The sequence below is a fragment of the Bombyx mori genome, chromosome 23 (genome assembly GCF_030269925.1).
Source record: "Bombyx mori chromosome 23, ASM3026992v2".
Taxonomy (NCBI): Eukaryota; Metazoa; Arthropoda; class Insecta; order Lepidoptera; family Bombycidae; genus Bombyx; species Bombyx mori.
In genome coordinates, this window is record NC_085129.1 from 12,133,625 (window position 1) to 12,160,822 (window position 27,198).

The 27,198-nt window shown below is 34.6% G+C and overlaps 1 protein-coding gene across 4 annotated transcripts; it reads right to left on the minus strand.

The window, feature by feature from the left end:
* Positions 1 to 2,587: 2,587 nt before the first annotated feature.
* On the minus strand, positions 2,588 to 26,999 carry LOC101739563 (uncharacterized). Of its 4 annotated transcripts, none has more exons than XM_062675261.1 (5): positions 26,908 to 26,999; positions 26,395 to 26,644; positions 8,308 to 8,411; positions 6,737 to 6,969; positions 2,588 to 5,647 (listed from the first exon to the last, which is right to left on the minus strand). In XM_062675261.1, exons 3-5 carry the CDS (start codon positions 8,407 to 8,409, stop codon positions 5,254 to 5,256), a joined length of 729 nt encoding a protein of 242 aa, XP_062531245.1. In that variant the 5' UTR covers positions 8,410 to 8,411; positions 26,395 to 26,644; positions 26,908 to 26,999; the 3' UTR covers positions 2,588 to 5,253. The 4 variants fall into 4 exon arrangements, with proteins under 4 accessions (XP_062531245.1, XP_004932698.1, XP_037875221.1 ...); XM_004932641.5 differs by lacking the exon at positions 26,908 to 26,999 and adding an exon at positions 7,913 to 8,029 and having other exon boundaries at positions 26,395 to 26,609; XM_038019293.2 differs by lacking the exons at positions 26,395 to 26,644; positions 26,908 to 26,999 and adding exons at positions 7,913 to 8,029; positions 17,613 to 17,732.
* Positions 27,000 to 27,198: the final 199 nt, after the last annotated feature.

Consider the following 27,198-nt stretch of genomic DNA (forward strand, 5'->3'; position numbering starts at 1 on the left):
GAAAGGTCTTTCCTTATGGTCCTGAAAAGCTGTTGTGTGCTGCCTACAGCCTACAGCGGATTGGTTGTGACCTGACATTGCTGACTTCCAAGAGCAATTGTAATTCGAGTCCAATAAATAACTAGTCAGGTCATAAGTATTGTCACACAGTAAAAACTTTTCTTTTAGAATGCTGGCCACAAAAAAGTTTATTGAATTCGAATCTCGAATTGTTCATGAAAGTAAAAAGGTATACTTTTAGAATTTTACTCATTTTTAAATATGGAGTGGACGCTTAAAGAAGACCGTGTTGCAGTTATTGCGTTGCATCGTTGCGGTTACGCACCAATTCAAATTTTTAACATACTGAAAAATTTGAATATAACCAAAAGATTCGTTTGTCGTACCATCAAACGATACAATGAAGACTCTAGTGTAGATGACAGGTCAAGAAGTGGTCGCCCTCGGTCTGTTAGGACTCCAGCAGTGATAAAAGCTGTGAAGGCGCGAATTCAAAGAAATCCCAAATGTAAGCAGAAACTGTTGGCCCTTCAGATGGGCTTAAGCAGAACCACGGTGAAAAGGGTGTTAAATGAAGACTTAAGGCTTCGGGCATATCGAAGAAAAACAGGACATCGTTTGAATGCTCGTCTAATGGACCTGAGACTGAAGAGATGCCGCGCTTTGTTGAAGCGGTACGCGGGAAAAAATATCGGGAAATTCTTTTTTCGGATGAAAAAATTTTTACCGTAGAAGAGAGCTACAACAAACAAAATGATAAGGTGTACGCACACAGTAGTGAAGAAGCGAGCAACTGTATTCCGCGTGTCCAACGAGGTCATTTTCCATCCTCGCCCATGGTATGGTTGGGAGTTTCTTATTGGGGCTTAACAGAGGTACATTTTTGTGAGAAAGGTGTAAAAACGAATGCAGTTGTGTATCAAAATACAGTCCTGACGAACCTTGTGGAACCTGTTTCTCATACCATGTTCAATAACAGGCACTGGGTATTCCAACAAGATTCGGCGCCAGCTCATAGAGCGAAGAGCACACAAAACTGGCTGGCGGCGCGTGAAATCGACTTCATCCGGCACGAAGACTGGCCCTCCTCCAGTCCATATTTGAATCCGTTAGATTACAAGATATGGCAACACTTGGAGGAAAAGGCGTGCTCAAAGCCTCATTCCAATTTGGAGTCACTCAAGACATCCTTGATTAAGGCAGCCGCCGATATTGACATGGACCTCGTTCGTGCTGCGATAGACGACTGGCCGCGCAGATTGAAGGCCTGTATTCAAAATCACGGAGGTCATTTTGAATAAACTTTAGTGTCATAAGAATCTATGTTTTGTTAAGTTCATTTTGGTATATGAATGGTTACATAATAAATAAACTTGTTGCAATTATTTTACATTAAACATGTGACAGAATTTATGACCTGACTAGGTATAAATTTAGAATTGTCGACCCTAAAAAATCGGTGGAAATTGCAGAATAAACTAACTAGAGACGTAATTTGAATCAATTTAATGTGTTCAACTATTTTACGAATGCATAAAACTTAAAAATATTGATTAGAGAAGAGAACAAAAAATCTATTTAGGAGTCTAATTGAAGTCGTCGTGGCCTAAAGGATAAGACGTCCGGTGCATTGGTATGTAGCGATGCACCGGTGTTCGAATCCTGCAGGCGGGTACCAATTTTTCTAATGAAATACGTACTCACCAAATGTTCACGATTGACTTCCACGGTGAAGGAATAACATCGTATAATAAAAATCAAACACGCAAAATTATAATTTGCGCAATCACTGGTGGTAGGACCTCTTGTGAGTCCGCACGGGTAGGCACCCCGCCTATTTCTGCCGTGAAGCAGTAATGCGTTTCGGTTTGAAGGGTGGGGCAGCCGTAGTAACTATACTTGAGACCTTAGAACTTATATCTCAAGGTGGGTGGCGCATTTACGTTGTAGATGTCTATGGGCTCCAGTAACCACTTAACACCAGGTGAGCTGTGAGCTCGTCCACCCATCTAAGAAAAAAAAAAGAGTTTCTTCACTGATACACGGATGAGCTCATTCGAAAAAAGAACAATCATCCAAAATGCATTGATTCCCATTCTTATGTACATGTACAAAATGTTTGTACATAAGCAAAAACAAAAGAGAACTAACTGACCGAGCGACCGAGTGGCATTCGCACTGAGTTCTGGCGTATTACCATAAAAGTTTTAAAAGTTTGATTTGAAGTAAATTCTTTATCGTGGAAGCCGTTCGTGAGCACCAGTGTAATTATAAAATTGATATCTGTTTTCACGATTATGTTTCTTGTAGTTAATATGCACCAATACACATTAGGTGCATTGGTAGCAGCACTAGGAATGTGGATTTGCAATGACATAGAAACGTTTCCAAAGAATAATCTGACTTAATTTTTCATTTAATATTTACCTACCAGTAATATGGTCATATTGGAATGAAATAAAAAAATATTAACAAAGGAAATATATATATAAATAGAAAGTATATTGTGTAATATAATAATTGTACAAGAATAATAATAACAGTTGCATTAGGTACGTAAATAGCTGCAGTGAAAATAAAAACTCCGTTTTGTTCTTAAATCTCATTTATTATTGTTCAATACCTTTGTAAGGTAAGTGACAAACTGATATACGATAACACGGAATGGACACCACATTCATATTGAAGTTGATCAAATAAAAACCGTCATGTTCATCATTGCAGTTTTGCAGGACGGAAGCGTGTCCTTTCCTTAATTTTTACAGAATCGTGAGTATTGTATAGAGAAAAAAAATCTTATATTTAATAATTTCAAGAGTTATCGAACTACAAGGTATACCTACTGAGGAAGTAGGGAAGCATTCAGCATGACTTTATGAGTTCTAAGTTTACAATAAGCCGATTGTTTCGGGTGATGAATTTTCATTCGATCTTATTAATAATAGATTCATATTTGTTGAACTCCAAACAGCAAACTCAAAAATCCCCAAAAGTCAAACTGCTTATTGAAAACTAGATTACAAAGATGATAAATTAATGGATAGATTCAAAAGTTTTATTAATCCTATAAATATATGTTTAAAGGTAGTGTCCGTTTTATATTGGTTTTATATATTATGACAAGCACAAAACAAGTATAATTTAGTCAATTAATTTGGCCATTCAAACCAATGCGTTGAAGGTGGAAGCTCATAATATTTAATTGAGCAAAGAATTCCGATACAATACAAAGTGAGTTAAAATTTCGATGTGTGTTTTGTAATAGGCACGTAAACATTAAAATTTATACCATATGAAAATCTTTTTGTTAACAATGCAACATTTTCAACTCATTCTGTTTCGATGCTATCGAGAACCAACACGATTAACATTTTCAGCTGTTGCCATGTTGTTTATATCAACAATATCGATCACGATTACCTTTTACTAGGCATTCCTAATTTTTGGCCTAATTATGTCTATAGGTACTTTAACATTTTTTAATATCTCTCAAAACAGCTTCAGCAAGTTGAGGTAAGAAGTCATTGACGCTCGTAGCCATTAGCAATGTCAGGGACATAGCGCAGCCGTTGCCTATCGCCAAGGAGCCTGGTCAAATCTCTTCTAAGATTTTTTTTTGCTCAAAAGCAATGGAACATTTTTCCTGTAAGTATAGGTATGATTTATTCGTTCCAACAAGAAAATAGAGCTGTTTGCCAAAAATGAATTTCCGCCCATTCGTTTTTAAGCGCACATCAAAAGATTCATAGAAAACTTTCCTATTAAGTGATTGTGGATGACGTAGGTATTCGTTTATGTATGAATTAATAAAATATTTGACAAAATGTGTACCGCTTTATTACGGTACTACCGTTATATGCCAAGGGCAATGCCTGAGATCACAATGAATGTGACGGTGATGTGAAGGCGAAAAGATTGTGACCAATATTGAATTTAAACAACACGCCTTCCACTGTTTAGGAAGACTAAACATAACCTGAACAAAGTTTCCAAAAAGCACACATAGTTATCTAATAATAACTTAATGAAATGAAATGAAATTGTAGGTACATATTAGAGACAAAGAATAATGAACCTAGGACCATATTTTAATAAATACGTATTAAAAACATCTACCTAACTACAAACACGTTTTTGTATAAAAATTTAAATGTTTTTCTCCCAACAGAGACATTTTAAACGATTCAAAGTCTTTTACTGAAACTGCAGTTTTAAAGAAACTCTTCAGTTTCACTTAAATACAAATTTAATACAAAATCCGACTTTTATGATAAGAATTCGGTACGTATACATAATCGTGGTATTGGTACTAAGCGGTCGGAAACATGCTCAAAAAAATAATAATGGAAAAAAGTAAAAAGCATCCTCTTTTCCTTCTAATCTTATCAAGATATTGTTTCTTTCCTACACATCCAATCCGAGTATACAAATTATGAAAGCTAAATCCGTAATATATATATATATATATATTTATGTTAACAATATTTGAAAACGGTGTTTGATTAAACATCTTTGCAAATCGGAGGTGCAATTGTAAACTTTGTTCCTTAGTGTTAACCACCCCATTTCATCTTTTATCTCGTTAACTCTAACGGCTTTATCACATACGTCACAACGGGTCCCAAAATTTTATAAACCATGAGACAGAGCAGTTCCCACTCGACCAATTGCTGGCACCTCCCAGTATTTGGTCGAGCAGACGTCTGTGCGGTCATCACATGAGACTCAACGCGTTAACAAACGAAAAACCCTTCAGGTTGTACTTGGTGGGATTTGTAGGGTCCGATTATAGCTTACAACTTTACATAATAATATGGTCGTTGAAATTAGTAACTAGGTTATAATCAGAGATCGCGATGAACGGCCACAGCTCTCGATAATGACTGTAAATACTGGCAAGCTTCGGCTCCTAGAAGTATACACTAAAATTATTTAACTAGGAGTTTGAATTTAACAAGGAAGCTTTCGTTGTTGAAATGGTATAATGTTGGGAGATGATAATGCTTAAGGCAAAAACAGCAGAGGCCCTATTATTAAATCTAAGAGTTTAATGTTGTACGATACAACGGAGCTAACATCATTCGAGTTTTTTTTTTTCGACTATTCGAGTCACGACCGAGAGCACTAACCGCCCCAACCTTAAAGCTACTAGATACTAAAATTCTCTAGACGATCGAAGACCGTAAGCTAAATTGATTTTTGTTTTCAAAAGTCTTAAAAAAATAAAATCTGCTAGTGACCAACTCTAATACGCTAGCGAGGACGCAAAACGGCGCGCACCGTTCGGAAACGTTTCTCAAAGCCGAGTTTCGTGTAAAGCGAACGGGACGCGTCGTTTTCCGGACGAATGACGACGAAGGGCTTATAGCCCCGGGCTGCGACTTCTTTAGTTAGGCGGCGAGCTAAGTAAATACCGTAACCTTTCCTACGGAATTCGGGGCGAGTTTGCATAGAGAACATGGCTCCGTAGTATGATTGAACCATCCAAGCGGCAAGTTGACCTTCGACAAAGATCCCGTAGGCCGGTAGTTCGGCTACCAACTTCTCAAATACCTCACGACATTCGATATCACTTGCCGGATAAAGATCGTGCACGGCCTTCATGTGCTCCGGCTGCAAGCGCACTAACTCCACGTCCGGTGGCAATCTGTTAAAACATATTCAATAAGATAGATTATGCTAAACATTGTATACCATGGAATTTAACAATAAATAATAGTTTAGAAGTCGTCGTGGCCTAAAGGATAAGACGTCCGGTGCATACGTGTTGAGCGATGCACCGGTGTTCGAATCTCAGGCGGGTACCAATTTTTGTAATGAAATACTTACTCAACAAATGTTCACGATTGACTTCCACGGTGATTTTTTTTTTTTTTTTCCTACCTAAGCTGATAGCCTTGAGAGGCTATGTCAGCGCAACCCTAACTTTAGTAGGTGAGCTCACGGGGCTCAAACCTGACGATGTTGCTAACACGAACCCTAGCAAGAGCCGTGCTTCGCAGAATCTACCACCGGATCGGAAACGCGACCCACTGAGAAGATCCGGCGAGAAACTCAGTGGGCTGTGTCTGAGAGTTAATTTGCTCGTCGAGCCCTTCGTCGCAAGCGACGGGTTCGACGAGAACGGTGACCGGTGCTTGAAGTACCTAAAAGCACCGTTAGTGGATCGGGAGGATCCGAGATGACGTGTTTTGGGCGACGTCGACTGCTTTCCATTCTGTCCGCAGGATCGGGAATGTAGTTACCGGCGGCCACGATGAGAGGGTTCTCGTGTCGTGCCGCTTTATCGAAGTGGCGCATGGACGCCGACTGCAGATACTTACTGATGGACTCTAAGTCCAGGTCGTCATGGAGGTCGACATTCCTGACGAACCACGGGGCTCCGACGGCTATCTCCACGGTGAAGGAATAACATCGTGCAATAAAAATCTAACCCGCAAAATTATAATTTGCGTAATTACTGATGGTAGGACCTCTTGTGAGTCCGCACGGGTAGGTACCCTGCCTATTTCACCCGTGAAGCAGTAATGCGTTTCGGTTTGAAGGGTGAGCCAGCCGTAGTAACTATACTTGAGACCTTAGAACTTATATCTCAAGGTGGGTGGCGCATTTACGTTGTAGATGTCTATGGGCTCCGGTAACCACTTAACACCAGGTGGGCTGTGAGCTCTTCCACCCATCTTAGCAATAAAAAAAAAGTTAATAATACTCTAAATAATAGTAAAATAAATTTTACCCATCAGTATCGACATCCGCCGGTGGATTGTCACAGGCATAAACATCGCCGGTGATCTTATCGTGGGCCTCATAGCGCTTCTCGAAGCGATTAACGATAGCTTCGTGAGTGAAATTTAGGTACAATGGTTGAGTTAAATCTAGTAGGATGCTTTCTGAAGTCACCAGATCAACTAGATCAGCCCGGGCGGATGGACAAAACACCGTCACGCTTTCGTAAATTTGACTGTTTGGCTGCAATGTTCATATGTTCATGGAGTTATTAATATTATTTGTTATATTATTAGTCTATATGAGCCGGTAATAGTACGGTCCGTATTAAGTTAGGTCCCATTGGAGATCCAACTTGACTTCTGTCTCAGATATTGGAACATAAAGTCTTAGTTGTTTGCGAATAATGGCGATTCCAGTGACTGACCATTTCGTGACAAAAATAGGGTACCACAGTCGATTTTCTTGGATGTGCTCATGGTCAACCGGTGTTAAGTGGTTATCGGAGCACATAGACATCAACGACGTAGACGTCGCCAATCACCTAGAGATATGAGTTCTAATTCTTAGTTTTACAGTACAACGACTGCTTCACCGACTTATTTCTGCAGTCTCACTGTACCATTATGTACAGCCGGTACTCTACATAGGAATTATTTGTAGCCGGAAGAAACAAACATATGAAAATTTACAAACGCAAATAATTAAATTGAAATTCACAATTGAGAGCTAACGTTTCTGTAGGAAAAGCCACACTCTAGTTAAAGTGCACTTCAGGGCGTAAGCGTCGCGTCACCAGCTTCTCGTCAAGCCCTTGCTACTGGCTGAAATTTCAACCCCAATCTTACTTTGAAATCAAGTTCTATCAAATTAAACTTATGCATGTCGAAATATTCTCGTAGAAACTTTCAGAAATGAGATTTTTGGTTTTGATAGACATTGTAATGTAATCGTTCACATTTACAAATTTCTGCAATTATTGATTGAGCTCTGCCCGCCCGGATGATTACCGCCATCCTCCACATTTTTGGCTCTAAATACTCATATATAATATTTATGGATATGGATAAAACAAATAGTACATATTACTTGAAAAAAAAAAAAAATTCGCCGATTGTAAAAAAATGTTTAGTGGTACAGATAATATTTCACCCGGTTTTCCAGAGGGGTACAGTCGTTTTCTTACCGTGCTCGTACATCCGGGAAAATGTAGGCAAATCGGGTCCTCTGGCCAATTCTTCGCTACATAAAAATGGAAGTTCCAGACTTTGTTGTTTAGATATGTTTGAATCGTCTGATGAAACTAGAAAAACAAGTTTTAATCTTGTCTAAGTCTCGTCTTTATATCACCATTTTAATGTTTGTAATCCGCCCAAATTGGGTTTTCGCTTTGATCCCTATTTGATTGGTTTTCACTCTAAATCTGTCAATGTTATGTATGCCAGGTTGGATCCCTAGCTCTTCGTATGACTCTTGTGTTTATTTTAACAAAATTCAAAGTCAATTATAGAAAATGCAGCTCGTAAGTTAATCTTAACAAAACTAAATTATGTTATTTGTTCTCATATATTTTATTTTTACCTTTAGAGATTCAGGCATGTACCGCACTAAGAAATCGGCCACCGCTTGAAGTTCGTCTTCAGGAACTATTCGAAAGTTTTTCCCTTCTGGCACGATTTCCATCTCTGTAACGATAAACGGTGGCAATCATTCGAATATATAAAAACAAACTTTAGAAACACTACCTCCAGAAATGTAACTGCCAGGAAATATTTATTTGTGAAGGATTTTATGGTCATTGAATTCTATAAAATGAGATTTGTCTTCGCCATACACCATAATGTATTCGGTATCATGTTAACACCTGACCCAGAAAGGGCATTTGAATATTATTTTTAACGACTTATAAATTTTAAAATGTTTTGTTTCTATATTTGGAAAATAATTACAGCAAGGTTCATTTGTTTTTGATTATTAAAGAAGTAAGATAACTGAAAGTTCAATGAACTAAAATTAAATCGTATATTTAGCTTTACTTATTGAAAATTTTTGCATTGACTAAAAACATCATTAATGAAACATATTTGCACATTAGACAAGCGATTATCTACGAGTAATTGTCGTCTAAAAGATTTTCATTTTATTTTATGTTTGATTGGTTTAGCTGAATATGAACATTTTAGGCAGTATTGAATAAATACTACGAGTATAGAGGGCGAAAAAATTTTGTCGTAGCACAGTTGACGCTACGCCGCAGTACCTGAAGTGTGAGTGCTACGAATATGTCAGTACTACAAAGCTTAGAGCGCCATATTAAGTATTATGATTCTGAAATGGCTATATAAACAGTTTCAATACATAGATTATGTATTGAATCAAAATCGAATGACCTTGATTACCTGTTCACTTAATTTTCACAATTGTTGATTTTACGTAACCTTAAAAGTAAGGCTAGTTTCATTTCAATGGGTTTAGTTTACGTCCTCCTGATTTTTGCGTTGAATATTAAAGTTTTGAAGGATAAAAACGTTACAGCTTGTATGGAGACTAAACCACACAATATACTTATAATTGACTAATGCGATTTACGAATGAACTAAAATAAAATATAACAAAGAGAATAATGAGATGTGTATCAAAGTATTGTGTATCATATTTATTTAATTTACTTATTCATCTTTACGCACAAAGGTACAATACAGACACACATACCTACGGTATACATATATACAATAACGTACACATTATAATATCATAAAATAATAACATAATATTTACACATATATCAAATATACACATTCTGATACATATATAATCATATATGCATTTATACACAACATAAAAATATAACACACTTATTCTGTTCTTTTCTCTAGAAAAAGAAAATTAATAATAAAAAAACTGTAAGACTATAGTATATTGCATAGAATAATACGAACACATTAGATAGTAAAAGAAGTTGTTGTAACAATCACTTTAAAAAATATTAAACAACTTAAACGCAGAACAAAGAATATTGAATTAATAATTAACATTAGTAGTTAATATCGCGTTTATAATTTACAGGAATATGTAACAATAATCTACGTCTTCTTATGAACAAAGGTATAATACGTATGAAACCGTCTTATGCGTATTCTAATTTAAGTATTACTTCACGTAAGAGCCTCTAGCAAATCCGAAGTTTATTAGTTACTTCAAATAATTTCTGAATTATTTTTAGTTTTTTCGAGCTCACAGCCCACCTGGTGTTAAGGTGTTACTGGAGCCCATAGACATTTACAACGTAAATGCATCCACCCGCCTTGAGAAATAAGTTCTAAGGTCTAAGTATAGTTATAACGGCTGTCCCATCCTTCAAACCGAAACGCATTACTGCTTCACGGCAGAAAGAGGCGGGGTGGTGGTACCTACCCGTGCGGACTCACAAGAGAGAGGTCAGTAATAATCATCCATCAGTAATAATTAACCATATAATAATTATCATCAGTAGTAATTAATTTCGCTTTTTTTTTTATATAACTTGCTCTACTTATAACTATATAAACTTGTTAAATCTGACTCTCAGGGTGTTGTATTTGAATAAAATTATCATAAAATTATGCGTTGTATTGTAAATGTGAATAGATATTGTACATAGTTTCAAGTTTTTTTTTGTTTTTTTAAATGTTACAAAGGACATCTTATTTTGTTGCCCTAGTAGGCAGATTAGCAATGGCCCACCTGATAGTGAATGGTTACTGTCACTTATAGACGTCAACAATACCAAGGATAGAGCCAAGGCTCTTCTCACCGTTAAAGTAGGTATCACATATAAGTATTTAAATTTATATCCGATTTGGTATTTTTTTCGGCTATCTCGAATCATAGACCCAACTAAAACCACTTTTACGACTTAATCTTACATTTATTATTGACAATTGTCATTATATTAATTAGTCTTGTCGTTTCAAATATATGCGGTTTTCGTGTGAACGGTCAAAATATTTTGCACCACGACTCGAGAAAAAAAAAAGAGAACAAAACCTTAATGTAATGCAATAACCTTAACCTTAAATAATCTAATGAAATTGGCACCAACGCTTTCGAAATTAATGACACACATACAGGGTGACTTGTAATTCGACGTATTCCTCTTGGGATGTGATAATACATCTAATTTACCAACAAAATTAATGTTACTTTGAACAAGATTTGTAAAATATGTCGCAAAATTGATTAATAAATGATATTTTTTAATTTCCATTTTTTCTTTACACTTTACCTATCATCATGTTATTCATTTTTTTCGGAGAATCTTAATTTTTTTTCTGAGGAATACGTCGAATTACAAGTCACCCTGTATATGTGTCATTAATTTCGAAAGCGTTGGTGCCAATTTCATTAGATTAAGGTTTTGTTCTCGTTTTTTTTTTATTGAGTTGTGGTGCAAAATCGTCATCAAATATTTTGACCGTTCACACGAAAACCGCAAATATTTGAAACGACAAGACTAATATAATGACAATTGTCAATAATAAATGTAAGAATAAATAAGTAATATGTATTTAACATATTCAAAACCGTAAAATATGATTTACCGAATATTTGATACGTATAACAACATAATAATATCTGTATAGTCTACCAGCGGTGATCGATCGCACGGTTATTGAGGTCGCCGGTTGTGGCAAGACTTTATGACGAATGGCAAAATATTGGTAAACATTATTTATTCCCCGGACCTACGATATGTTTTCATGAATATACAATCAGCCTTCGATATCAGGTTTTTATATTTGTATGTGTTAGTGTGTGTTTTTTTATTACCCTTGTAGGCAGGACCTTTTTATTACCCTTATTATTGGTGGTAGGACGTCTTGTGAGTCCGCAGGGGTAGGTACCACCACCCTGCCTATTTCTGCCGTGAAGCAGTAACGCTTTTCGGTTTGAGGGGTGGGGTTTCCGTTGTAACTATACTGAGACCTTTGAACTTACATCTCAAGGTGGGTAGCGCATTTACGTTGTATATGTCTATGGGCTCCAATAACCACTTAACTCCAGATGGTCTGTGAGCTCGTCTACCCATCTAAGCAATAAATAAATAAAAGGCAGAGCCCATTCTCGACGTGCATCTTAAGATTTAGGCAAAACCCACCGAGTTTCTCGCCGAATCTTTTCAGTGTGTCGTGATTTCGGTGGTAGATTTAGTGAATCACTGTTCTTGCTAGGGCAGATGTTAGCAAATTCTATCAGGCCGAGCCCCGTTAGCTCGCCCATCAGTCGTCAGGGTAAAGTCACAATGTCTTGAAGCTACTGGCAAAAACAACGAATTTGTATGGTATACACTCATTTATTTTTGATGACGCGGCTCATGAGCCGCCTACTATGCATTAATAATATTATTTTAGAAACCTAAAATAATAACTTTATATTACACAATTACAATTGTATTGAACAATAAAATTGCAGAAATTCCAACTGAATCAACCTCAATGATGCATGAACGTACCTATATATTGCGTAGAAACAACAAGTATTAAATTTCATTGATATAAAAATATTGTTTACATTTGTAAAAATAGATCGTCGGAATTGTCTCGCGCAGAAGATAACTCCATATAAGGTACGGCTATTTTATACGCGTAAATTAAGTATTATTAAAGGAAAAAAATAATATATTTAATCTTGAAATGGAATAAGGGATTTCATTTAAACACGAGCTTCTTAGGAATATTTATTTATTCGATAGCGTCATTTGAATGAATGAAGTCATAACGATAGCGATTTATTTGAAATTCAACGGCTGCAGTTATCTTAAAGTCAAAGGTGTACAGCATTCACTTGTCTACCTTATAAAACTTTGACGGCAAAATGATTTTGCTTGTCACATTATTGCTATATGAATGCTGAGAATTTCTTTTAGATATCTAGAAGTAGGTATTACATTTTATTTCATTCTCAAGTACCGATTGTATAATTAGATGTCTGACATTACCAAAATAAGGATAATTATTATAATTACAAGCTTGGTTTGCGTTAAAGCTTTTAGAGGGTGCACAGAACTTTACTTGCCGTTGTAACTATACTTGAGACCTTAGAACTTATATCTCAAAGTGGGTGGCGCATTTACGTTATAGATGTCTATGGGCTCCAGTAAACACTTAAAACCAAGTGGGCTGTGACCTCGTCCATCCATCTAAGCGTTAAAAAAAAGCGTTAGAGGTAAGCCGTATTGTGAGCTCGCATGTATGAGTGCCACTATCGTGTTTATTTTTAGCGCGAAGTAATCACAACTTCGGTCTGAAAGATAGAACAGACGCTATACAATATAACTTTTTGAAATATGTAAAAAAGTTTTTTTTTTACTGCCAGTTTTGTTTGGCTCGATTGCATGAAGGATTCAAGGGCGTACGTGACGTCATATCTGCATTCCGTTTACCGCATAAGGGGTACACGTGATTAGAATGCGTTGCAGTTTTATATTGAACTGCACTGTATATTATGTATATATTATAAAAAGCGAAAGTAAAATAATTTTATACGTATACATTAGATTTCATTAAACGAAATTCGTTTTGTAATGAATTTATCCGTGTCCAATGCGAATTTCGTGCTAATCCGAATGTGTTTTTGTTTTAGTAGATGAACACTTTTTTTAAGGGATTTTATGACCTGATAACTAAGACCTTTAAGTCATATCTTATTTTAATTTATATTCTTATTTTTATGAAAAATGATAATATGGACTGAAATGAAATGAGATGATTAATTTGAGATGAACTGGGATGAAATTAAATAAAATGAGATGAGATGATATGGGATGAAATATAATCTCAGTTAAATGGTGGTCATTTACTAAGATTTTTTCAGTGGTATTTTTGGAGGATCCCGAGAAGTTACGTCCAGCGGCTTTGTTTCATTTTCCCACATTTGTGCACTTTCATAGATATTAAACCGTTAATAAACCACCGTTATTACACATTTAAACCTGAAGAAACACTAAATAGACAAAATAAAGCAAATCATACAACTTCACTTCTCGCGTTCCCGCCAAAAAGTCGATGAACATTTAATAACTAGTTTAAGTAGGTTATGTTTCTCATAGGCAGCTTTGGACATTTAAATAATATTTTTTATCCATGTGTCTTTAGCGTTTAAATAAATTATCTCATATTTTACATTATCATAATATTTACGAAAATAAAATATCCCAATTTTCATGCCGATAATTTTCATTGGTGAAATTTGTAAGTTAAACTGGTGGTAAAGTAAGTAAGTCATAGCTGCGATCTTTAATTGATATTCAGTCTGTATTTTGAGTCTTAATTTTTATTGATTGACTGGTTGATCTTTACCATATTTATGTTATAGTTCGTCTTATGTTCAAGCTTTTTCCAATTTACAATTTCTCTGGTAACATGTTGCGAACTCAATTTCCATTTCTAATAAATGTTATTTCGATTAAAAACGCTCTGGGAATCGAGAGAACCTCGCCAATCTCCGAGGACTAAGACTATTTTATAATTCACAATGAAATTACATTCCTGCGTGATGAACTAAACTGTATGTCAATTAAAAAGGTATAGGTAACAGTTTTCTTGGAAGATCTTGTGATATAATACTTTCGCTAATTATTATAGAAATGTGTGTAGAAGAAAATGTTTTTGCACATTAGCAGTATCGTTCGTATTTTCGAAGGCTTTAAAGTTGTTAAGGTTGGATTTTAATTTACGGTTTAATTTAAGGTTAAATAGGGGTTGGACCGACTACCTAGTGAGAATCGCTGGGTCACGTTGGATGCAGGTTGTCAACGGACCGGCCGCACTGGACATCAATTGGAGAGGCTTATGTTCAGTGTGACATAATGGGAAAAGCTGAGATGAGAAGAGGATTACGGCGTTAATAAAATTGAATTTGCATATCGACAATAAATCATTAAAAACATATTCCTTGAATTGAATTTCTCTTGTGAAGGTAAATGTCATAATCAATTTATAATGAACAAATGAGTATTATAAACAATCAAATGAAGCCGGAGAAAATTCATTTTCAAACTAATTTGTAGAGCGTTATCGTATTTTTCGTTCGGAATCAGAAGCTAGGAGCCGCGAGGGAGCCGCGCCTGTGAGACAACCTTGAATCTGGCATTACATACTACCCTCTGTAGACCTCCAAACAAATCGTAATTCATACGTCGCTAGCCGTAGGGTAGGCAAACACGTTTTATGTTGTTTAAGTTGGAAAAATATCTTTTATTCAAATTTACCAATAAATTTGTTGACTTTCATAAAAATTAGATTAATTGTAACTCATGTATGTATCAACATAAATGTTTTAATTGATAACGGTTTGACCACAAACAATGAACAAAAATAAATCCCGTAAAAGTGTCACGTGGCCACCGTTATGACTATGCATTAACAATTAAATATCTTTTAAATGCGTTATCCTCAAAGTAGTCCAAAAAGTCATCACGAATTCTATACTATAATAATACGAAACGCAGTAATTATTATATTATTCACTATTAATTTCTTTATAATATTGTTCTAACTCTTTTCTATCGAACGTATTGAAAACTTAGATCGGAGCGGACGTATGTACACTAAGGATTTTAAATGGTGCATACCATATCACGAACACTAGACCTAAATAAAAATAAAAAATCATCCTCAATATACATAATATTATCATTGCAAACCTAGTATTTTTCATAGTATCGACTCTGTTATTAGTACGAGTCTAATGTGAATGGTAATAATTTTTTTAATATATTATTGAAATAATAATTCTTCTACTCATACCTGTCAGAAAAATATTTAAGACTAATAAATAACACCGTGCACCCCACGCTTTTTTTACAATAAAATATATTTATTTTTACACTATTTTCAATTTAAATTTATTAAAATTTCTTTTCTATTTTTTAGTTGAATTTTATATAAAGCGTGTTTTTTAGATTTTTAAACTATTATTTATTTTTAATTTTTTAGTTGAATTTCAATTTTTTCAATTTTTTTTTTAAATATTGTATCGTCATCGGTCCTCGATAAATCTACATAGTTCGAATGAAATCTGGCCATTTAAAGTGGGTCAAAATCGCGTCTAAAGAGTCAGTTACAAACATACAAACATACATACAAGTGAAGCTAATATAAAGCGTGTAAAAATAGTGAATCCATATTGATTCATTAGTACTGATATAAAGAATGATTTTTGATATCCCTACAACACCAAGAATATTGCGTGCGTTTAACCATATAAAAAAATATATGTATATCAATAATCACTAACTGGTTACAATGCCAATTTAATAGCATTTTTAACCTGACGTTGCGTGGAAACATTTAAATTACAGTACGTAAATTATGTATACGTCATATTAGCACGTTGTAATGCTATTGTCCTAAGGGAATCTAAATTTATGTCTGTGTAATTAAAGGAAATCCTTGTTATTATAGCATTGCTTGCTTGGCCCCTTTTTACTTCTGCATGCTACCCTGCCTGTGTTTAATAAAAATAAGTCGAAGGTTCATAAATGTGATTTTTTTATATTTTTTTATTAATAATAATAATTAATATTCTATTTTATTATAAAAGCGGATGGTTAGGTTTTTATTTTACGATCACCACTTTCTGTACAAGTTAAGAAAAAAAAAACATTAGAACGCTATTTTCTAATGTTTTTTTTCTTGCTGAGATGCAGCAGTTTTAGTGTGTCTTCCAGTATGCTTCTCATCAGTAGGTCGTATTATATACAATTTTGTCCGTTAAGAATAGCTTCTTTTTCTGTATTTAATGACCAATTCATTTGGATGACTTTTCAGCCTTCTCTGATGTGTTACTGATATTATATCGATTTCATCCTTTATAGTGGCATACCTAAGTGGTGGTGCATTTCCGCGTTTTTGAGAAACAGTAGGAAATTTCATAAATTTTGTATTCGCTGTATTATTTGGACATTTGAGTCGCAAGCATTGCCCTAGAGCTATGTACCAAATATTCAGACAGATTAAAGATAGTCTATTATAAGAGACGCTTGTTTTCGACAAGAAGCTTGTTGTTTCGACACGGTATCGAGTTTAAATGAGTAAAACGAATTTTGAATTCGTGTAAGTTTTGATACGATATCTCAGGATTAAACGTTGGCCCAAGTGTAATCCAAAATATCGTACGCTACATTTTCGAATGTGGTAAGAATTTACTTTTTGAATGGTGGTACTACGTAATTTTCGTGTTTTATCAAGTAAACGTGACTATTTTGAAAAAAATAATTAAACACCTTTCCCCGATTGGGTAAATTAGGTAAATAATTACAAGTTCAATTTGTACATAACAGTTCGTTGCATTCTTTTAGTAAATAAAAAAGTTGCGAAATTTTAGTTTATTTTCTCAAATAATAATATATTTTTTTACTCGACACGTGTAAATCAGGTTTTCCACCGTTTATTCGCTTTCGATTTCAAACAGTCGATTTCTTTGTTCCACAAAACACGAACTCTTGCGTGCTAGTGTAGCGTGAGAAGTTTCTAAGTTCTAAGTCAGATTATGATTTAATTTATAATCTGAGAAAGTTCAGAAAAGGGCACATAATGCCCTAGGAAAACTTAAATGGAAATACCTATAGAATGGACAAGGCGGCGTCTATGACACTGCATGTTACCAATTCAAATTCGGATTAGCTACCAAGTGTGTGAATCATTAACCTGCTGAAAATTTTGACTGTGCTAAGCTTAGATATTGATTTATATAATTTTGAGTAAAATAAATTATTATTGAATAACAGTAAAATAAAGTAAATAATTAAAGCACTTGTTTAATTGAGAGCGCCGTTTTTATGAATCTGGTTAAAACTGCCATAATTTCCTGAATAATAAAAATCATACGCAACAACATAAAAATACCTTTGTATGGTTTGATATGCATCCTGACTAGATTGGAGATAAAATTAAAACTTGAAAAACTTTTATACCACACACGACTTCACTGTACGAAGGATTTGTAAAACTAAAGCACAAGATGACAGATGGACTGAATGTTTTATTTACCGACGTTACGTATATTGCAGTATCTTTTTGTTGACGAAAGGGTTTGATTACATTCTAACATACGAAGGAACCTTTTATGTCCCATCCCTCTGTTTTGTCTGTGAGCTCTCGACTTTTAAAGGGTAAAACGTGTAATAAAGAGTACATTTTGTTAAGAAGCTTGCGGATAGAGCTAAGACTTTCACGCTGGTCCGGTGAGGAAAATTAGGGCCTTGTAAAAGCTATTTTAGCTCTCAGCTTGGTAAAATTATAACTAAACAGCGAACCCCTAAAACTTAGGTAAACATTAGTAATCAAAAGACCTCAATCGAATCTTCCAGCATTTATAATTCAACAGCATTTGCTAAATCTACATAAAAAATTGGTAATTTTTAGAATTTTGAATTTATTTGATATGCTTTTAAGAGTATGTATAAATATATTGTATTAATTCCCTTTTCCGTCAACTTTTTTTCTTTTTGTATTAGTAGTATTTATTTATATGGTTTATTGTTTTTATTTTATTGTGAATATTTTAATGACACTCGAATAAAAGCCAAGATTTAAACCATCGTAATAAAATAAACTACTATTTTTCTGAGCTCCGAGGAGTTTTCATTTCATAATTGTTGTAGAATTTTTACGCTTTTTTTATTTTTATCAAACTTCCATTGAATATTAAACACCCTATATGTTTGGCTTTAGTTTGTTTGTGACAACTTAATATCGTATTAGGCAACCAAATGGCAAACATCAGAGCTCTTTTATTAAGTCGTTTTTGGAAAATTCAGTACAAGACAAACAATTTAGAGTTCTTAATGGGTTTTTTTAATTTTCGAGACACGGGATAATTTCCGACTACCGTTCCAAATGAAATTAAAAATAATAGTACTATAAAAATTGCGATACCGGTATACATTACAATTTGGGTTTGATATAACGATTGTGAGAAGTAAAGTTTAGTAGCAGTACAATCACCACAGTATTTATAGAGTTTATATGATACAAGCGTAAATCAATATCAATATAGTTAGATACATGTTTACAAAGTTAACTATGTGCAAAATACGTCTACACATGTAAATGTGTGCTTAGTTTAATTTGTGGATTAAGTGAGTTACAGGTACAAAGAAATTCAAGAACAATCTTCCTTTTCAAAATGCCATCTTTTCATCTACAAAATTATTATAATATACAAAAGCATCCGTGTTATATCTCTGCTCAGCATCTTATCAGATTTTAGTAAAATGTGTTATATAACGACAATCCACAATCGTGGTCTTTGTCTGGAGTGCTCTTGCACTTCAGATCGATAGCTAAAGCGAAGGCCGTCTGGATCTGAATAGCCTAGATTCTATAGGCTGGGAAAATTATGTTCCCAGAGTTTAATAAAATTGTAGATAAAGGTTATTTTATTTTCTTCGTTTTTAACGATCGCAGGCGTTTAAAACTCCATCCATCCAAGTCTTTTGTACTAATAACAATATGTTTTAGATACGTGCAAAATATAGGATAAAGGCATTAAATAATATCTTATAATTATGATTCAATAGATATCATTATTAAAACTACTTTACTACGTTACTTACTACGTAAAAGCCTCAAAAGCACATTCTTTTATTGTCATTTATTATTATTTCTGGTATTTCGATACTGTACAGTTCTCGTGGTCAGGGATTACTGTCGTTACTGTTATTGCATACTTAACAGTTTTCCAAATGTCGAAAATTATGTCATGAAACAAAAAAAGGGAGATTAAATCGAAAAAGTAGTATTAATCCCGAAAATTGAAGATAATCCCCCCCCCCCCCCCCCGCCCGCAAGCGGTACTGAATAGACGTGTATAATTGTGCTCCGATAAAATTAAAAGTTTATGGTTTTTTCTGCAATTTTTCTCACCAACTGTACTCTGGAATCGTGTAATAAACATTAGTGTCAGTGGGATGTAGTGTTATAATTACAAAATAGTTATAAACTATGATTAAGAAATAAAATTAAAAGTGAATCTCAAACTAAAAACAAGTGAATGACAATTAAGTGATAGACGGTGATAGATAAATAATAACTTTTTTATGTACCCGCAATACTACGAAGTATATTATAAACCCGTAATTCGCACTATTCGTAGAATCTTCGTTGGTCTAGTCAGTCACGATACAAGTTGTAAGCGACTGATCTGAGTTCGATTCCAAGTGGTCCACGTAAGACTTTTTGTATGGAAACATAATATTGTGCTTATCAAGAACATCATATTGTTGTATAATACTTGAAAATATTATATTAAACCAGAAGTATCTATAACTCGTAACATAGGTGCTCTCATTTGGAAATAACTTACGTATCGATACCAACAAAAAACAAAGATGCCGCTTAACCGATCACCGCCATCTACACCACATAATACTGTTACACAAAATATTTCACCGAGTAGTTTAATTCAAACAGAAACCGTAATGGATAGCGGCGAAAAGGAATACCTAAATATAACACAACGAAATAAAAAACGCCAAAGATTCGAATCAAAACCCCAATCAAAGCAGAACACTGACAACGATCAATTTCAGAATTTTATGTCTGAAATGAAATCGATGTTTAATTTATTTAAAACACAACAAGATAAAAGCATAGAAAAAATTTACGAGGCGGTAGAACAGATTAAGAACCAAAACGACAGTATCCAATCATCCATAAATTTTTTATCTGAAAAATACGACGCACTTAATAAACAAATTGTTAATTTAGAAACTGAAACACGAAATAACCTAATATATATACAAGAACTAGAAAATAAACTCGAAAAAAATGAACAAAATATTAGAGCTCCCTGTGTGGAAATAAGAAATATACCTGGTCGTGAGAAGGAGACTAAAGACGATCTTTTAAGTATTTTATGGAAAATTACTGACACGCTGAATGTGCCGGTTGAAAACCATGAGATAAAAGATATTTTTCGCATAAGTACTAAGAAGAATCCATCTAAAAAAACTATTATTGTGGAGTTTACCACCAACCTCAAAAAAGAAAAATTTATTAGAATGTATAAAAAACACAATAAAGGAAATAATAAGCTTGGTACGGTTAACGTGGGTATGAGTGGACCAGACATGCCAATATTTATTTCGGAAAATCTTACAGCCAAAAAGAAGAGACTTTTTTACCTGTCTAGGGATTTTGCTAAATGTAATGACTATCGCTACTGCTGGGTATCAAACGGAAAAATATTCATTAGGAAAAATGATGGATCCCCACAACACTTAATTAATGAAGAAGCAGATCTTAGAAAATTAAATATAACAATATGACAATTGTATGTCCAATGTTTTTGTAAGATAATTAATCGATTCTTGTTTTTATGCAACGAGGAAATATTGTTACTATTAATTGTTTCGTTACCCTTATTTTCGTTTAACTTACCCTATTGTTCGTTTAACTTACCCTATTTGTTTTGTCTTGTTTTTGTTGGATTGACTTATTTAAATAAATGTACTCAATATTGTGACACTTACATTTTACACTCCGCTACAAATCACACACATATAAAAAGTAATATTTTCTACTCAAGTAATTTCTCATTTAAACAAATGAAGATAATATTTCAAGTACATATACTCAAACCTGCGCTACTATATTTTCGATTGGTAACAAATACTTATATTCTGACGATAGGTGACCCTCGCAAGAAGTACAACAAATTGTTAACTCTAACTTTCAAATATGGATGACACCACAGGCATGATAAACGATTTAAATTATTTAACTACTTCAAAATCCTACATTTGTGCTCCTGAAGAATGTTGTACATATGTCCAAAATGACATCACAGCGCTTAAAATCTTTCACATGAATATCAGAAGTATAGGTAGTATAGCTAACTTTAACAATTTTCTTATTTTGATAAAACGTCTTAATTTAATGTTTGACATTCTTATTTTGTCCGAATGTTGGCTAAGTAAATGCACAAATGTGCCTAGTATACCTGGTTTTAAATGCTATAAATCCAAATATTTCAATCAAAACGATGGCGTTGTGGCCTATGTGAGACTTGACATTCCAGTCTCAATAGAGGATTGTAATATCATAGATGCAAGCTTTATTCTAGTCAAATTGAGTACAAGTGTCGCTGTTCTAGCAGTGTATCGTTCTCCTTCCATTCGTAATATTAACGGGTTTATTAATAGCCTAGACAAAACTTTAACAAAACTCAAATCATTTAAGACAATGCTCTTAATCGGAGATTTAAATATAGATATTTCTGAAAATGTCGGAGATGCGATTTCTGACTTGTATTTAAATGTATTGGCCTCACATGGTATGCTTCCAGCTCATTTGTTCCCAACGCGCGAAAACAACTGTATTGACCATGCAATCTTAAAATCAGATAAACCTGCAATTTCTCTAGTACTTGACACTCAAATTACTGATCATCGCCCTATTGTTATTTTCTGTAATTCGGAAATTACTCGTAAAAAAAATTCTAAACGACGAAAACATGTTAACATCCCTGCCTGTGTAACTAATCTTGAAAGCGTTGACTTTTCACCCGTACTGACTGCTGTTAATCCAAATATAGCTGCTTCGAAACTGGTCAACATTATTTCAGATGTGGTTAAATCAAATACTACTATAAGATGTGTACCTAATAAAGCAAAAATTATAAAACCTTGGATTACTTGTGGGCTCCTAAGATGCATCAGAAATCGTGACAAGCTGTATATTAAATCAAAAAGAAACCCAAATAATTTTGTACTGAAAAAGACATATACGAGATATAGGAACTTCTGCAATAACCTATTAAAGAAATTAAAACGGGAATATGAAAAAAATGAGTTTCTAAAACATCGTAATAATCCGAAGGCTACCTGGAAACATATTAAAAACATATCGAACATTACAAATGATAGATCTTCCGCCAGTGATTTGTTATCGCTCAAAGGAGATCCCATGGCTTCGGCAAACGCAGTAAATGAGTTCTTTGCAAATGTTGGAAAGAGTTATGCATCTAAAATAACTAATAAGTCAAATACTTCACGCAACAAGCAACGTCCGAGTATCACAACTACATCATCTGAGAACTCAATGACGCTCTTCGGTACGGATATTCATGAAGTGATTGGAGTGATAAATGGCTTGAGAGGGGATTGTGCGGTGGGTTGGGATGATATACCAGCTGCTTTAATAAAGGCGGCTGGTCTCATTCTCGCTCCAGTGCTTTGTCATGTTTTCAACACTTGTATTGATTCCGGTATCTTTCCAACAGTTTTTAAAAAAGCATTAGTGCACCCCATACACAAGAATGGTGATAAGATGAATATTACAAATTACAGGCCCATATCAGTTTTATCAACCTTATCTAAGATCTTTGAGAAATTATTAAATAAGAGACTGCTAAATTACCTGAAAACGTATAACATAATTGCCCAAAACCAATACGGTTTTAGATCTGGTAGAGGCACTGAAGACGCAGCACTGGAACTAACCTCCACTATATTAGAACACCTAAACAACAAAGCTAAAACGCTCGCCATTTTCCTCGATCTATCAAAGGCGTTTGACACTGTATCTGTACCTATATTGCTGAGTAAACTGGAAGTCATTGGTATCAGGGGACACTCACTCAAAATATTTCAAAGCTATCTGTCTAACCGCTCACAAATAGTCACCATTGATAATACCACCAGTGAAGAAGCGTCTGTCACTTACGGTGTCCCGCAAGGCAGTGTCCTTGGGCCTACCCTATTTCTTCTGTACATAAACGAGCTTTGCTTGTTAAAAATTAAAAATACAAATATCGTTACATACGCTGATGACACAGCTGTAGTTGTTCATGGTGATAACTGGATAGAGACGCGTTTATGTGCAGAGGAAGCGCTGGCGACAGTATCTGATTGGCTTAAAACTAACTTGTTGACCCTTAATATGGAAAAAACTAGATTTGTTACCTTCTCTCCGAGGAATGTATCGCAGCCACCGCTTTCCTTTTCCTTGACTGTTCATCAATGCCATTCAGAAACGAACACACATGATCTTTGTCCAAAAATTTCACGAACTAATGCTGTAAAATATCTTGGTCTAAAAATTGACGGCACCCTATCTTGGCAAGAGCATATAAATGATTTGGTTGGAAAAGTACGAAAGCTTATCTTTGTCTTTCGGAAGCTAAGAACATCAAGCGATCTCCACATACTGAAAATGGTTTATTATGCTTTGGCACACTCTGTCATAACCTATTGCATTGTCGTTTGGGGAGGCTGTAGGAAAGGATTATTACTTAGATTGGAAAGAGCACAGAGAGCCGTGCTTAAAGTAATATCTAAAAAACCAATAAGGTTTCCAACGGAGGAATTGTATGATATCTGCAAAGTGCCTCGAGTTAGACAATCTTTTATTAGGAGCACATTGTTACGTAAACATTTGGAACTCGTTTTTGACCCTAATATCTGTTCGCAAACTCGTCGTCAGGGCAGAGTGTGCAAAATCTATGTAGCAAATTATAATGTAGTCAGGTCTCACTATAGGTATTTAAGCTCTATTCTGTACAACAAGATAAATAAATTACTAAATATTTTCCCACTTATTTCTAAAGAAGTTAAAATTATCATTGATAGATGGCTTTTCTCCCTTACATACGAAGATATGGAAGAATTACTGGAGTAGATTACACATTTTGGTAATGAGCAATTTATATATTAGGTATTAACACGCATCTACACATACACTCAGACATACACCCACACACACACACACACACGCACACACACACACACACACGCACACACACACACACTCACACACACACACACACACATACACTAATTGTACTTCTAGATTTTGAAATAATATTGTATTGATTTGATAATTGTATTTAAAATTAATTATTATAATGTGTTTATGAAATATTTAAATTTATATGTTATTGTTCGTTGTGTGTAGGGGTTGGCGTTGTTATCTGCAACACAGTCTATGACTACAGCAGATAACATCGTTTCAATATTTGTTATTATGATTAAAATTGTATGTTTTTGTAATAAATAAATAAATAAAAAAAATAAATAATACTAACAGATGACATGTGTGTGAAAATAACAGGATAAAAATTTAAGTATGTAATTGTCATCTTCATTATCATGATACATAGTAGAATAGGAAATTGAAGTATAGAGAAATTTTTACTCTTTAGTTTTATTATTTGATGTGTTATATTCCATCAAATAAATTGTATGTAAATTACCTTCCTGGCTGTTAATATGGATATTGTCGCCGATCTTGTGACGCAAGAGGCTGGAATGGTTATTTTACTAATGCAACAGTCTACGAATTAGATTGCTAGTTGCCAGTTGGCCTACGATTTAGTGTCTTTTAGTCTATTGGGTCTATACAAAGACATATTTCATCTATTTCTTTCACTAAGTACTTTTACGGTTTAATCTTGCGTTAATTATTATTACCTCATATCGCCCGTGACGGAAAACTGATAAGTATTCGAAATATCGGAAACAATATAATGACAAAATTAAATGCGAGTTTAAGCTGTTAAAATAGTTTTAATAATGTCTAAAAGACATATTACATATTACTTTAGTTGTATACGAGTTTTTGAGGAAGTGTTGTCTTCTACGGTTTTTTTACTTTTGCTACAAAGCCATTAAATTATACGCTTTTATTTTGTTATTTTGCGTGATTATGGATAAATTAGGAACTTTGTTTGACATGTTGCAAAGGCCGTTCAATCATACAAATACAGACTTGAAAATACTTGGTATAGTTCAAGGATGCTATGTGGCAACGATAAAAATAATGATAATCTAACTACTACGGAATCAAAAAGCCGTGGAAGCCTTCGGATAGAACTACTATTTAATCAAGTTGCAGTCAGCCGATATCGGACTACTGGTGGATTTGACTTCAGAGTTGACCTAAATTGAAATAACAATGTATTTGACGTTGGAGTGTAGTTAATTGAAGCTGAAATAAATGTGTTATGAACTGGAAAAAACATTGCGTAGAAAGTAACAATTATAAGGAAAAAACAAAGTACAAAATTGCTTTGACAAAAATGATTAACAATAGAGAGAGTAATCTGGCTTCTCTGGTAGGCGGTAGCCGTATTCATTAACATTTCAACGTATAAACTTCCACCCACCTTGAGACGTAGCTCCTAATTTCGAGAGCATTGGCTTAATGTATTGTACCTACAGTACAAATTTCAACAATTAATTACTTTGTGACAGATTTCTTTTTTTGTATCTGTTTCGATTATTTGATTTCACATTAACAGAAGCTACTCTACAAAGGGTATATTCGATTATTACTTTAAAGTATCTCTACATAAAAATGGACATTTCACATGTGAAATAACGGTAGCAAATAGTAGATAAAACCCAATTAAATCAGTATAGTTTCATTACATTAACTTAGTAATATTATAGTCGCAATGAAGTGAGGTCAGACAATTCTAATCACACGGCTACCGGCAAACCGGCACGGAGCGGCGACTAGTATAATTTGCACATTTAACCCCTCGTTTGTCATACTGCAGTAACCCTTACTTTACATCTAAAGACTGATGTTTTTGCAACGAACAATTAAAGTGGAACATCGTGCAAATAACGATTCAGGGCGGACATGTCATTCAAGATGAAGCACATAATGGAAGTTTTACCTTATAGGCAATGGGCCTTTTCTTCGAACGCCGGAACTGTGGCGATTCCTTCGGGTGGCAGTTGTGGAAGGTGTTAGAAGCGCCGAGGCTCCTGGCCGCAAGGGGCCGGTGTTGCTGCGCTGGGCGAGCGATGGCCGCGTGCGCCTTAGGGTCGGTCAGCCGGCGGAGTGCTGCCCCTGGTGACAGCCGGCTGGGGTGCGCGCGCCTGCACCATCGCGCCTGCGCCCTCGACACTAACGCGCCGCAACATCTATACCAACCAATTTGCTATATCTCTTTACATTTGCATTCTTTACACGAGGTAAGATGACTTTTGACATTCTTTACACGACGATTTCGATGAGATCTACACCTGTGAACATATTGTTTTTTTGAATAGTGTCTATTCCAGTTTCTGTAATAGGTAATGGTGTCACTAAAACCATATCAGTACAAAGAATTTCATGGTTTCGTTTTCCTTGCAGTAATACAAAAGGTTGTTAGCAATTTTTTGAGAATCTAAACGTAACGTACATAAGTAATTTAAGCTATTTCGTGTTCTTTGAAATTTCATCTCAGTCTGAAAGCTTAATAAGTACGTTTTGTATTCAGAACGATCTAAATAGGTTTTGTTGCCTATGCGTCAAGATCAGCTGTTCGAATGTCGCCTATGATATCGATTGCTGCCAGTTTCACGGTTGCGTCGCCAAAATTAAAACACAAAGTATTGTTTGGCGCTTGTTCAGATTGTGTTTATTTATTATGGATACAGGTAATAAATAGGTTTTATAAAATCTTTCAGGATAATCTTTCACATCCGTTCAG